The 13,440-nt window shown below is 42.0% G+C and overlaps 1 protein-coding gene across 2 annotated transcripts in view; it reads right to left on the reverse strand.

The window, feature by feature from the left end:
- Nucleotides 1–6,808: 6,808 nt before the first annotated feature.
- The window catches only part of LOC130107904 (protein phosphatase 1 regulatory subunit 1A-like), an 82,077-nt gene continuing 75,445 nt past the window's right edge, over nt 6,809–13,440 (reverse strand). The window contains exons 6-7 of one of the 2 annotated variants that reach the window (XM_056274702.1): nt 10,680–10,811; nt 6,809–8,504 (exon numbers count right to left, since the gene is read on the reverse strand). In XM_056274702.1, coding sequence (XP_056130677.1) covers nt 8,425–8,504; nt 10,680–10,811 — 212 coding nt within the window. In that variant the 3' untranslated portion in view covers nt 6,809–8,424. Of the gene's footprint in view, nt 8,505–10,679; nt 10,815–13,440 lie in introns of both variants that reach the window. The other variant, XM_056274701.1, reaches the window with a different exon arrangement.

The raw sequence follows: 13,440 nt of genomic DNA on the forward strand, positions 1-13,440 counted from the left end.
ACACTCATACGTATGTTTAAACAGTGTTTGAGGAAATTGGGTAACTTTAAGAATCCATGTGCTACGCTTGCAGAGAGACATCAGCTTCTACAGGCATTTTTGAGTGTTGACAACTTCTTCCCTCCAGCTGTTTTAGTGGAGAAGGGCACACCATTTTTCTCAGTCAACTACAATGATCACATCAGAGAGGCGGTTGTAAATCATAAATTTGAGGCTGTAAACACTGATAGCCCATGAAGTGACCATGAAGGGTCCAAAATACAAAAAGAACATGTTCATTGTGATCAATGATGACGATGAAGGGCTTGTAATTGGAAAAATCAAAGTGGTTCTCGTTCATAAGGATTCAGCAGTATATATATATACACTACCGTTCAAAAGTTTGGGATCACCCAAACAATTTTGTGTTTTCCATGAAAAGTCACACTTATTCACCACCATATGTTGTGAAATGAATAGAAAATAGAGTCAAGACATTGACAAGGTTAGAAATAATGATTTGTATTTGAAATAAGATTTTTTTTACATCAAACTTTGCTTTCGTCAAAGAATCCTCCATTTGCAGCAATTACAGCATTGCAGACCTTTGGCATTCTAGCTGTTAATTTGTTGAGGTAATCTGGAGAAATTGCACCCCACGCTTCCAGAAGCAGCTCCCACAAGTTGGATTGGTTGGATGGGCACTTCTTTGAGCAGATTGAGTTTCTGGAGCATCACATTTGTGGGGTCAATTAAACGCTCAAAATGGCCAGAAAAAGAGAACTTTCATCTGAAACTCGACAGTCTATTCTTGTTCTTAGAAATGAAGGCTATTCCATGCGAGAAATTGCTAAGAAATTGAAGATTTCCTACACCGGTGTGTACTACTCCCTTCAGAGGACAGCACAAACAGGCTCTAACCAGAGTAGAAAAAGAAGTGGGAGGCCGCGTTGCACAACTGAGCAAGAAGATAAGTACATTAGAGTCTCTAGTTTGAGAAACAGACGCCTCACAGGTCCCCAACTGGCATCTTCATTAAATAGTACCTGTTAGAGCCTGTTTGTGCTGTCCTCTGAAGGGAGTAGTACACACCGGTGTAGGAAATCTTCAATTTCTTAGCAATTTCTCGCATGGAATAGCCTTCATTTCTAAGAACAAGAATAGACTGTCGAGTTTCAGATGAAAGTTCTCTTTTTCTGGCCATTTTGAGCGTTTAATTGACCCCACAAATGTGATGCTCCAGAAACTCAATCTGCTCAAAGAAGTGCCCATCCAACCAATCCAACTTGTGGGAGCTGCTTCTGGAAGCGTGGGGTGCAATTTCTCTAGATTACCTCAACAAATTAACAGCTAGAATGCCAAAGGTCTGCAATGCTGTAATTGCTGCAAATGGAGGATTCTTTGACGAAAGCAAAGTTTGATGTAAAAAAAATCTTATTTCCAATACAAATCATTATTTCTAACCTTGTCAATGTCTTGACTCTATTTTCTATTCATTTCACAACATATGGTGGTGAATAAGTGTGACTTTTCATGGAAAACACGAAATTGTTTGGGTGATCCCAAACTTTTGAACGGTAGTGTATATATATATATATATATACACTCACTGGCCACTTTATTAGGTACACCTTGCTAGTACCGGGTTGGACCCCCTTTTGCCTTCAGAACTGCCTTAATCCTTCGTGGCATAGATTCAACAAGGTACTGGAAACATTCCTCAGAGAGTTTGGTCCATATTGACATGATAGCATCACGCAGTTGCTGCAGATTTGTCGGCTGCACATCCATGATGCGAATCTCCCGGTCAACCACATCCCAAAGGTGCTCTATTGGATTGAGATCTGGTGACTGTGGAGGCCATTTGAATACAGTGAACTCATTGTCATGTTCAAGAAACCAGTCTGAGATGATTTGAGCTTTATGACATGGCGCGTTATCCTGCTGGAAGTAGCCATCAGAAGATGGGAACACGTTGGTCATAAAGGGATGGACATGGTCAGCAACAATACTCAGGTAGGCTGTGGCGTTGACACGATGCTCAGTTGGTACTAAGGGGCCCAAAGTGTGCCAAGGAAATATCCCCCACACCATTACACCACCACCACCAGCCTGAACCGTTAATACAAGGCAGGATAGATCCATGCTTTCATGTTGTTGACGCCAAATTCTGACCCTACCATCCGAATGTCGCAGCAGAAATCGAGACTCATCAGACCAGGCAACGTTTTTCCAATCTTCTATTGTCCAATTTTGGTGAGCCTGTGCGAATTGTAGCCTCAGTTTCCTGTTCTTAGCTGACAGGAGTGGCACCTGGTGTGGTCTTCTGCTGCTGTAGCCCATCTGCCTCAAGGTTCGACGTGTTGTGCGTTCAGAAATGCTCTTCTGCATACCTCGGTTGTAATGAGTGGTTATTTGAGTTACTGTTGCGTTTCTATCAGCTCGAACCAGTCTGGCCATTCTTCTCTGGCCTCTGGCATCAACAAGGCATTTTCGCCCACAGAACTGCCGCTCACTGGATATTTTCTCTTTTTCGGACCATTCTCTGTAAACCCCAGAGATGGGTGTGCGTGAAAATCCCAGTAGATCAGCAGTTTCTGAAATACTCAGACCAGCCCGTCTGGCACCAACAACCATGCCACGTTCAAAGTCACTTAAATCACCTTTCTTGCCCATTCTGATGCTCGGTTTGAACTGCAGCAGATCGTCTTGACCATGTCTACATGCCTAAATGCATTGAGTTGCTGCCATGTGATTGGCTGATTAGAAATTTGCGTTAACGAGCAGTTGGACAGGTGTGCCTAATAAAGTGGCCGGTGAGTGTATATATATATATTTTCCCCTTTTTCTCCCCAATTGTATCCGTCCAATTACTCCACTCTTCCGAGCCATCCTGGTTCACTGCCCCACCCACTCTGCCGAGGGAGGGCTGCACATTACCACATGCCTCCTCCAATACATGTGGAGTCGCCAGCTGCTTCTTTTCACTTGCCATTGAGGAGTTTCGCCAGGGGGACGTAGTGCGTGGGAGGATCACACTATTCCCCCCATTCCCCCTTCCCCCCAAACAGGCACCCTGACCGACCAGAGGAGGCGCTAGTGCAGCAACCAGGACACATACTCACGTCTGGCTTCCCACCTGCAGATACGGCCAATTGTGTCTGTAGGGACACCCAACCAAGCTGGAGGTAACATGGGGATTTGAACTGGTGATCCCCATGTTGGTAGGCAATGGACTAGACCGCTATGCTACCCGGACCCCAGCAGTATATTTTACGGCTGAAAAATATCATGCCATGCATGCCATGCGTCTTCCTGACATGGGTATCTATAGCTTTACAATGATGCAGAGAAGCTACTGTTGTTCAATCAGGAGAATCTGGTAGATTACGACCCCTTGCCTGAGTACACTGTCCATGGCAATGATAATTCTTCACCATTCTTACTCTTTATTCCAAAATAATGGCTAACTTGAGTAGGGCTGGGCAATATATCAATATTATATTGATGTTGTGATATGAGACTAGCTATCATCTGGGATTTTGGATATCGTAATATCGTGGTATGGCATAAGTGTTGTCTTTTCCTGGTTGTAAAGGCTGCATTACAGTAAAGTGATGTAATTTTCTGATCTTATCATGACTGTTCTAGCTGTTATTATTTTCCTTTACCCATTTAGTTATCATATAGGCATTACTGATGATTATTTATCAAAAATCTGATTCTTGGTGGTATTAACCGCTTATCCTGCTGTCAGGGTTCGGGGGGGTGCTGGAGCCTATTCCAGCAGTCACTGGGTGGCAGGCGGGGAGACACCCTGGACAGGCCGCCAGGCTATCACAGATACATCACATCACAGCACAGATACATCACATCACAGTACCAATAGTCATCCCCACAATATCATCATGGGCTGTGCGTGTGCTCCCCTCTGCTCACCTACGAGGCTGAAGCTGCCGTGCACAGCTGACCGGCTTGGAAAATTATCAGGCGAGCTGTCCTGGACTGGCTGGTGCTCATGCCAGATAGAAATCAGTGCCAGTTCAGGACACTGAGTCTGGTAGGACCCCGACTGCCCCTTCATCCTGGTGCAGCAGATCCTCGACATGGCAAGACGTTGGCTACCACCAGGTCCCCAGGACATCAACGACATCATCCACCAAGTGGCACTGGAGCAATTTGTTACCTGCTTGCCCCCTGTGATGGCCGACTGGGTCCAGTGCCACCGTCCTGAGGACCTGGCCAGGGCTATTGCCCTGGTGGAGGACCACCTTGCTCTTCCCACCTGGGACCGACATGGCGAGCCGCCAGGTCATCCCATCCCAGCCCCAAGCAGAAGACTACACTCACATGCACCCACACACATACACATAGTATGCACCCCACAGACACACACACTCCCACGCAGCAGCCCATACACCCCACACCTCATCCCCGATCTAACCCCTCCCTCTTCCCTAATCCACAGGGCCCAGCTCCAGCCTCTGCCCTCCTCAGCCCACAGGGGGCTGTGGGTCGGGAAGGGCCTCAGACATCACGCCAAGAATGCTGGCAGTGTGGAAAGCTGGGCAACTGGCGGAAGCATTGTCCACTGATGGAGATAGGACAGGTGATGCTGTCCGTAAGCCCCCTCATCCAGTCCAGATGGGAGGTACAGCATACTGGTACGTATGTAAGGGGGTATGTATCAGGCTTTGGTGGATACAGGCTGCATGCAGACGCTGATCCACCAAACCCTAGTTCGACCTGGGGCATTGCGGGTGGAAATTTGGTGTGTGCATGGGGATATTCACATGTATCCGGTGGTGGCCATTGAAATTAGATATCGGGGAAAAAAGCATAAAGTCCAGGCAATGGTTAGTTCCGGCCTGTCACAGCCCCTTTTGTTATTATTAGGCAACTAATTGTAGGTTAAGAAAAAAAGATGTTTTAAGTTTGGATTTAAAGGACTCAACAGACTTTGATTGTCTGACGGCAGCAGGCAGGTTATTCCATAAGAACGGGGCTCGATAGGACAAGGTCCTACCACCAGCTGACTTCTTTACGAGCCCTGTATTTCGAGAGTGGAGAGCTCGAGATGGAATATATGGTTTAAGAATATCGGACAGGTATGATAGGGCAAGCCCATTTAGGATTTTATAAGTCAGCAGGAGCACCTTGAAGTCTGATCCAACATGGATAGGAAGCCAATATGGTCAAATTTTCTAGTTTTAGTTAGGATTCTAGCTATAGCATGTTGAACCATCTGAAGACTTTTAGTACTAGCATGTGGCCGATCTGAAAACAACATAACAGTAATCAAATCTGGATGAAACAAATGCATGTATTAGAGTCTCTGCGTCAGCCATGGACAAGAAAGACCAAATTTTTGCTATGTTATGTAAGTGGGGGAAAAAAGGCAGTCTTGGTGATTTCCTTAATGTGTTTATCAAAGGAAAGGCTGGGATCAAACGTAACATAGCATGTTTGGCTACCACACTTTGCGAAATCACAGAGTTGTCGAGTGTTACTGTTACTTACTGTGTCTTGCAGGGCTAACAACCTGCATCTCAGTTTTATTCAAATTTAAAACCAGCAAATTTAGTTACATCCAATTTTTCACAGTAGCTAAGCAGGCCTCTAAATTAGTCATTTGAGTACCATCATCAGTCCTTATAGGCACATAAAGCTGAGGATCACCCGCATAGCAATGGAAATTTATTCCATGACTGTATAATTTGGCCAAGAGGTGAAATATAAAGTAGAGATCCAAGAACTGAAGCCTGAGGTATGCCATATTTAACTTCAGATAATTTCGATGTAATATTGCTATAGTAGACACATCATGTTCTTTCAGATAAGTAGGACTTAAGCCAAGAGAGAGCTAGGCAAGAGTCACCAAAATAACAATTTGTGATCAGTGGTGTCAAAGGCTGCAGTGAGGTCCAGTCATAAAAGCACAAGAGGTGGAATCAGCATCCATAGCAAGTAGAAGATCATTTACGATTCTGGTTTGAGCAGTTTCAGTGGAGTTACAGCAGTTTCAGTGGAGTGAGTGAATACTGTAGAATAACAGTGAAGTTCTGGGGTCATTTCACAGAAAAAAATCTTTAGTGTATGTAGATTTAGACATACTTACGCCATTGCACAAATAATCAGGTAAAGTGTAAGACTGTATGTTTTATTTTATACAGAAATTCTCTCTCTGTTCACTAAAAAAGAAACAGGACTACAACTTCAGTCTCAAAGATAAGACATTTTCAAGAGATATACAGTATGTCTACATTGATGTCAATATGCTTTCCACTGTAATACCCACTGTTATGCAATCATGAGAGCTTTGACATTATTACACAAGCCACCTTAAAGTGTAACTAGAGCCAGCTCACCTTATCTTATCCATACTAGCAGAGTATTACAAAATAAATTTGCAGAAACTGGTACCATTTATGAAATATGAATATGTTTCTATAAGGCCCTTGGTCTGTTGAATTATTAATCAGCACGGTGGCTATTTGAGGTGTATAATCGAAGCCACAATCAACAAAGCACATGACAGATGGTGCAATGATGTCAAACTGCAATCTTCTGTTCATATTTGTTAAACTCAATACTAAGTGCTATGCTCTGTCCTGAACTTGAAAATGGACCATTTCCTAAAGATAGAAGTATGCAGACACCACTAAGAAACTGACTACCCAACATAATCTTGTCATTTTTAAAACGTGTTTAAACATTTTTAAAATCAGTTTAATCAAGCATTGGCACTAAGGGAAAAGGGAAAAGATATGCAATGGATTAGCGTGACAAAAAAACAAAACAAAACAACAACAACAAAACAAACACTTCACCAATTTAAACGTTTTATTGTATCAAACAACTTTAGATTACAGATGTAATCAATAATCATTTCAAATAAACTTGGAACAAAAATCCCCAGGTCTAATTCATGTACACTATTCAAAACAGGAAAAACTTTATATAGGACTTAAATACACTGCAAAAGAAATAAAAAGAAATAAAAAAGTCACATAGGAATGTTTTACTCTCTTTTGCTGATAGTGGACATAGTGGTCTTTGTTGGCAACAAGGAATTAGACTGCTCATAGTGTTCCTGTAAGGTACAAGACTTGTAAAGTGACATCAACCCTAAGGTGGCTCAAGTTTTGTTTTAGTGAGGCTTACATTTATTTATTTCTTTAAAAATGCTCTGAAATATAATTGTGAAGGTTTCGAAATGATTGTCACATTCTTTAATCTACTTACAAATGCCATTTCAATAATAGTTAATTAGTGGAGATAAAATGTGTTGACAGCTTATGAAGTTCACAATGATGACTGCTCTTGATACCAACTAAAGCAGAATTAAAAGATAATTATTTGTGTCTGTTATTTTAAGTGTTTTACTGAGTATTTTTTAGTTCCGTTTTCATCCAAAGTACAGTGATGACTGGCGAGACGGGAGATATTGTACTGTAGGAGAGGTGTTACAATGATATGGACTGAGTTTTCCAAAAGCATTTTGGGTGTGAAACTGCAAGATGGCCCAGGGTTGTTTATCTTCCTTGATTAATGAAAACATTCAGTGGCTCCTACTAGTTTATTAGAGTTTTACAAGTTTAACCAAATTTCATCAGTCTATCTATTTAAACCTACATTACGCTGAAAATGTAGGTTTAAATAGATAGACAAACCTACTTGCCGAACTACTGTAAAGTTCCATGCCACATCACCCTCAGTGATAAGAGTAAAATTAACTGATTCGTAATACAATCCCAATAATGTCCTCTTGAGTTTATTTTTGGAGAAACACAACGGATTTAATTCAACTTTCAAACAAGCGAGTAGTCTAGTTCAAATGGTTAGAGCAAAATTAGATTGTTGTGTACTGAAATTGAATATGAATAAATAAATTTGATAAGCAACACATCCAATTATGGTGATATATGAAGTGAGTCATGTTATTGCTTTGTGATATGGAACAATAATGCAAAAGTCATGGCACATATTTAACAATAACAAAAAAAAAATCTATAAGGATAGCAGATAAGAGCATGTCTTGTCTTTGGACATCAAAGGGGACATTAGGCATGTGTGTCATTTTTCTTTAGCATTATGATTGTGTACAATTGTGATATAAGAAATATTCTCTCATTTTTCCACCCAATCTACCAAACAGCCTGTTAGACTATGCCTCATACTTAGTTAAGGTTTTAGTGCAGGGACAGCTATAGAAAACACATTAACAATAATGAAACCGTCATAACTTCGCTAAAGAGTCTGAGGCAAAATAAGTGTTACAAACCTTTTTTTTTCCCATTGTTGTTGAGGTGGTAGCTAAGGCCTGACCATAGAGAAATAAAGATACCCTGATGGTCCTGTATCTAAAACTGTGGACACAATCTTCAGTCACCGAGCAGCGCTGGCTCAGATCTAAGCAGCATTATGTTGCACTGAAGGCTGGGTCTATTTCTGCGTATCCAAACTGGATTCCTTCGTCTTCTCCTCTGCCAACTGAGCCATGCTGGATGTTGCTGCTTTTGTGTCTACCACATGAAATGGACAAAGAAGGGATGGAGGGTGGAGAACAGAGGGGTTTGAATGTACATATATGAGCAGAATAAAACTGACATATATACATATACCGTGGCTACAAAAGGTCTACACACCCCTGTTAATGTGGCAGACTTTTGTGATGTAAAAAACTGAAACCAAAATAAATCATGTCAAAAAAATTTCCACTGTGAAATTACAAGTTACAACCTGTAAAAATCAAGTGGAAAACAATCAAACATTTTAGGGAAAAACAAAAACAAAACCTACAATAACCTGGCTGCATAAGTGTGCACAACCTTTTGTAATTGGAGATGTGGCTGTGTTCACAATTAACCAGTCACATTCAAACTCATGTTCAATAATAGTATACACCTGCCATCAATTAAAGTAACTGTGATTAACCTTAAATAAAGTTCAGCTGTTTCAGTAGGCTTTTCCTGACATGGTCTATGTTGCATCCAACTGCAAAAGCCATGGTCAACAAAGAGCTTCCAAAGCATAAAAGCGGATCTCATTGTTGAAAGCTATCGATTAGGGGAGGGGTACAAAATAATTTCCAAGGCATTAAATATATCATGGAACACAGGGAAGACAATTGTCAACAAGTGGAGAAAATATGGCACAACTGACATTACCAAGAACAGGATGTCCTGCCAAAATGAGAAGACGAGGAGAAAACTGGTCAGAGAGGCTACTAAGAGGCCTATGGCAAAATTAAAGGAGCTGCAGGAATTTCTGGCAAGTTCTATTTGATCCCTATATGTGATGACAATCTCCAGTATTCTTCATATGTCTGGACCATGGGGTAGGGTGGCAAGAAGGAAGCCTTTTCATATGAGAAAAAAATATTCAAGCTTGGCTAAATTCTGCAAAGAAATACAGCCAGTCTCCCAAAACCATGTCGAAAAATGTGTTATTGTCTCATGAGCCCAAGGCTGAACTTTTTGACCATAATTCCAAAAGGTATGTTTGGTGTAAAAACAACACAGCACATCACCAGAACAGCAGACCCATGGTGAAGCATGGTGGTGGCAGCATCAGGCTTTGGGGCTGCTGTTCTTCAGCTTGAACTGGGGCTTTAGTCAAGGTGGAGGGAATCATGAATAGCTCCAAATACCAGTCGATATTGGTGCACAAGATTCAGGCGTCTACTAGAAAGCTGAAGATGAAGAATTTCACCTTTTAGCAAGCCGATGACCCTAAGCATACATCCAAATCAGCACAGGAATGGCTTCACCAAAAGCTCAACATTTTGGAATGGCCCAGCAAGAGCCCAGACCTGGATCCAATTGAAAATCTGTGGGGTGACCTGAAGAGGGCTGACCAGGAGATGCCCTCACAATTTGACAGATGTAAAAGGCTTTTGCAAGGAAGTGTGGGAAAATATTGCCAAGTCAAGATGTGCCAAGCTGATAGACTTACCCAAAAAGACTGAGTGGTGTAATAAAATCAAAAGGTACTTCAACAAAGTATTAGTTTAGGGGCATGCACACTCATGCAACAAAGTTATCGTAAGATTTTTATTTTTATTTTCCTTAAAGGTTTGTTTGTTTTTCATTTGAATTTTATAAGGTGCAATTTCACATTAATGGTGGAAAAAGTTCCGACATGATTTATCTTGGTTTCACTTTTTTACATCACAAAAACATGCCATTTTAACAGAGGCATGTAACTTTTTATGTCCAGTGTAGAAAGAAGTAAACATAGAATACATTTTTTTAACAAAGACAAAGAAAAAAAGGAACAGAGAAAGAAAATGTATTAACAGGCAAAGAGCTGAAAAGAAGGGCAGCAAAAATAATAAAAAACAAGGGGCAATAATAACAGACACATCCTCAAACAAGCATCGCCAGTAAAATCTTATGTAGCACTGATAAAAATTCAAATCTTTGAACATATTGGTCTTGGTTTCAGTGGCATGTACCCCCCCCCCCCCAAACACACACACACTCACACTCGTGGCAGCCTCCCAGGATATTCCAGTCACTGAGGATCAAAGCCATGTCACAGACATTCGGATTACACACCACTAAACCTGGTAGTTCCAAAACAACTAACACTGTGTGGTTATGTTGACTGCTACCCCAGGGGTGAGGCCAGGGAGGGATGCTGAGGAAGGGAGAGCGCATCACTTCCTATGGACATATGTATGTATATTGACGTACCCATTGGCATGTTGTTTAGCTGCAATGAGGTGGATTCCGCTGCCATGGAGACACCGGAGCATCCCACTTCCTCTTTGGAGACGGGGCATTCGCTTCCACTCGCAGCTTCAAGTTGACTCTCCCAAGAGAACTCTGCTGAGGGTGAGAGAGAGAATGAGAGAGTGACAATTAGAAAGAAGGTGAGAGACTGAGATTAAACAGACCCCTTTTTCTGCAAAGGATACACAAAAATCATCTAATCAAAATCACAGCTTAAAAAAGGAAAGCACAAAACGTTTTTGCTTTTTTTCATACACTTATCAGGTTAACGATCAAATCCCAGTCATCCCCCCCACAATGCATAATACTTTTCTTACAGCCCATATGATTATCCACCATCTTGTAATAGGTGTATTCAACCCCGAGGTGAGCCAACACCAGTCCTTTAAAGTCTACAGGGTCCACACAACTCACACACTGTGTCTCATTTTTTCATGTTCATCAGATGGCCAGCATGGCAGTCCCAGATATGAAATTCATTAGTGTATGGACACTCTTCTTCCTGGCTGAATATTTTGGATCAAACACAAATAACTTAGAGGAAAAACCCTCCCCCAGACCCCTAAAACTATACTTTTAACAAATCAAATATACAAACCAATTTGGACACAATAAATTACTGCACTAAAATTTCAACCTGCAAACATAGAATAGCTGTGGCTAGATCCAGGTGAGCCTTGAGAGTGAGACAGACAGGCAGACAGAAAGACAGGCAGGCAGACAGACAGACATTTCTGCCATTGAACAGTGTCCTCGAGAAAATATTTTGGTTGTGTGCTCTATCACCGGCCTGTCTGCTCTACTGTTTTCTTTGTTAGCATAGCATCCAATTCGCCCCACCTTGACTCCTCAGTCAATCCCATTTGACATTTATGGTTACGTGCTATTTACTCATGCTGAGCAGGTTTAAAAGGCTGGTCTTTAACGAAAGACCACATCCCACTGGACTACTGGTGTTAATGACCATTGATTTCTTTCCCCCAGTTTGCTCTATGCTTTTACTCTGGACTTGAGAAATTAATTTGTGCCTCCTTTGAACAAACCACAGAAGCATCTCCATCTCCTACCCTGTAATACAAAGAACCGGCCTTTATAGACCTTTTGACAGATGTACTGTAAACACCTCCAAGCCCTTTTTTTGTTCCAGTAAATTAGAAGAAAAAAAAAATCCATAGTGCTACTACTCTGCCCAATCCACTCAAGGTGCATTAGCTCCGGGTAGTTACAGAGTAATGTGAATGTGCGATGTGTCTGTCACCAGAGTGAATAATGTGGTTCGGCTGTGGAGCTGAGCTCTGTCTTTTGTCTCTAAATGTGTACAGTACTTGGCACTGAAGGGGGCTGTAACTGCCAAGGTGGCACTTTGGACATCTGAGTCTCTTCATTTGAAGTATTCCTCTACCGGCTTGCTTACATAGCAGGGCTCCCAAACAACATAATCATTCATCCTTTTTATTCGATCTGACGTGAAGTGAATAATTACCTGGGGCCTGTCTCAATCGACTGGCAAAATGCCCCTGAAGCATGCAAGGTGAAGCATCTCACTACTGGCCCCCGCAGACTGCATGATTGCTGTCGTCTTGAAAATTTACAGTAAATCAAATTGTACGATTGATGGACGGCACGGTGGTGCAGTAGTTAGTTAGCACTGTCATCTCACAGCAAGAAGGTCCTGGGTTAGAACCCCGGGGTTGTCTAACCTTGAGGTCATCCCAGGTCGTCGTCTGTGTGGAGTTTGCATGTTCTCCCCATGTCTGCGGTGGTTTTTCTCCGGGTGCTCCAGTTTCCCCCACCATCAAAAACACAGGCATGTTAGGGTTAATACTCCAGTCTGTGCCCTTGACCGAGGCATGGCAAGATGAACTGGAGTTGGTCCCTGGGTGCAGCACGGCAGCTGCCCACTGCTCCTAGCTACACAGCTAGGATGGGTTAAATGCAGAGCGTAATTTCCTCACGAAGATCAATAAAATATCTCAAAATCAAAAAAAAAAAGAAGAAGAAGAAAAAAAAAAGATGAGGGGAAAAAAGTAAACTCTTGATACAGCCTCCCTTGTGTGATACCTGTCACACTGGGCACTTTGTTAAACAACAAGGCTGTGACCTTTGTCAGCCAATGGCAAGCCAACTGTGCCCTATGATGCAAAAAAAAAGACATTCAAAATGGACTTGCAGAAAAAATATGCAATTGCATTAATGACAGCAATTTGTTACCTCAAGGAAAATTAAAAAAAGAAAAGGAGGATTTGGACCCATTTGATATATTTATGGTCTGTCCAAAGCTGGTGCATTAGGATGTCATTATTTTCCACCATGCACCTATTGGTCACTCACCCGGATGGTGTCATAGCCATAGTTTTTAGTCGTATCCCCTGCCACACAACACAATCACGGCCCAAATTTTCTTAAACTGCTAGAACCTGGTCAGAGACCACAACTGTGAACTGGCACTCTGTCGGCTTAACTTAACCATGTCACACTGAACGATCATTCACTGACCATCATTCACAATGAACTACTTTGTCGACAACTTGAAAAAATTGTTTGAGATGACCCCAAGATAGCCTCAAGAGTTAGCACACCCAATGTTTCTAGGTCTGGTGATTTCAATACCACACCTGTGTGGTATTGAAATCACTGCCACTGACTTCCTCTGTCAGTGATATAATAGAATCGAAACTGCCAGCAGCCATACCAACATGTACCCTGGCTCTGCCAAATGACG

This window comes from Lampris incognitus, chromosome 2 (assembly GCF_029633865.1).
Source record: "Lampris incognitus isolate fLamInc1 chromosome 2, fLamInc1.hap2, whole genome shotgun sequence".
NCBI lineage: Eukaryota > Metazoa > Chordata > Actinopteri > Lampriformes > Lampridae > Lampris > Lampris incognitus.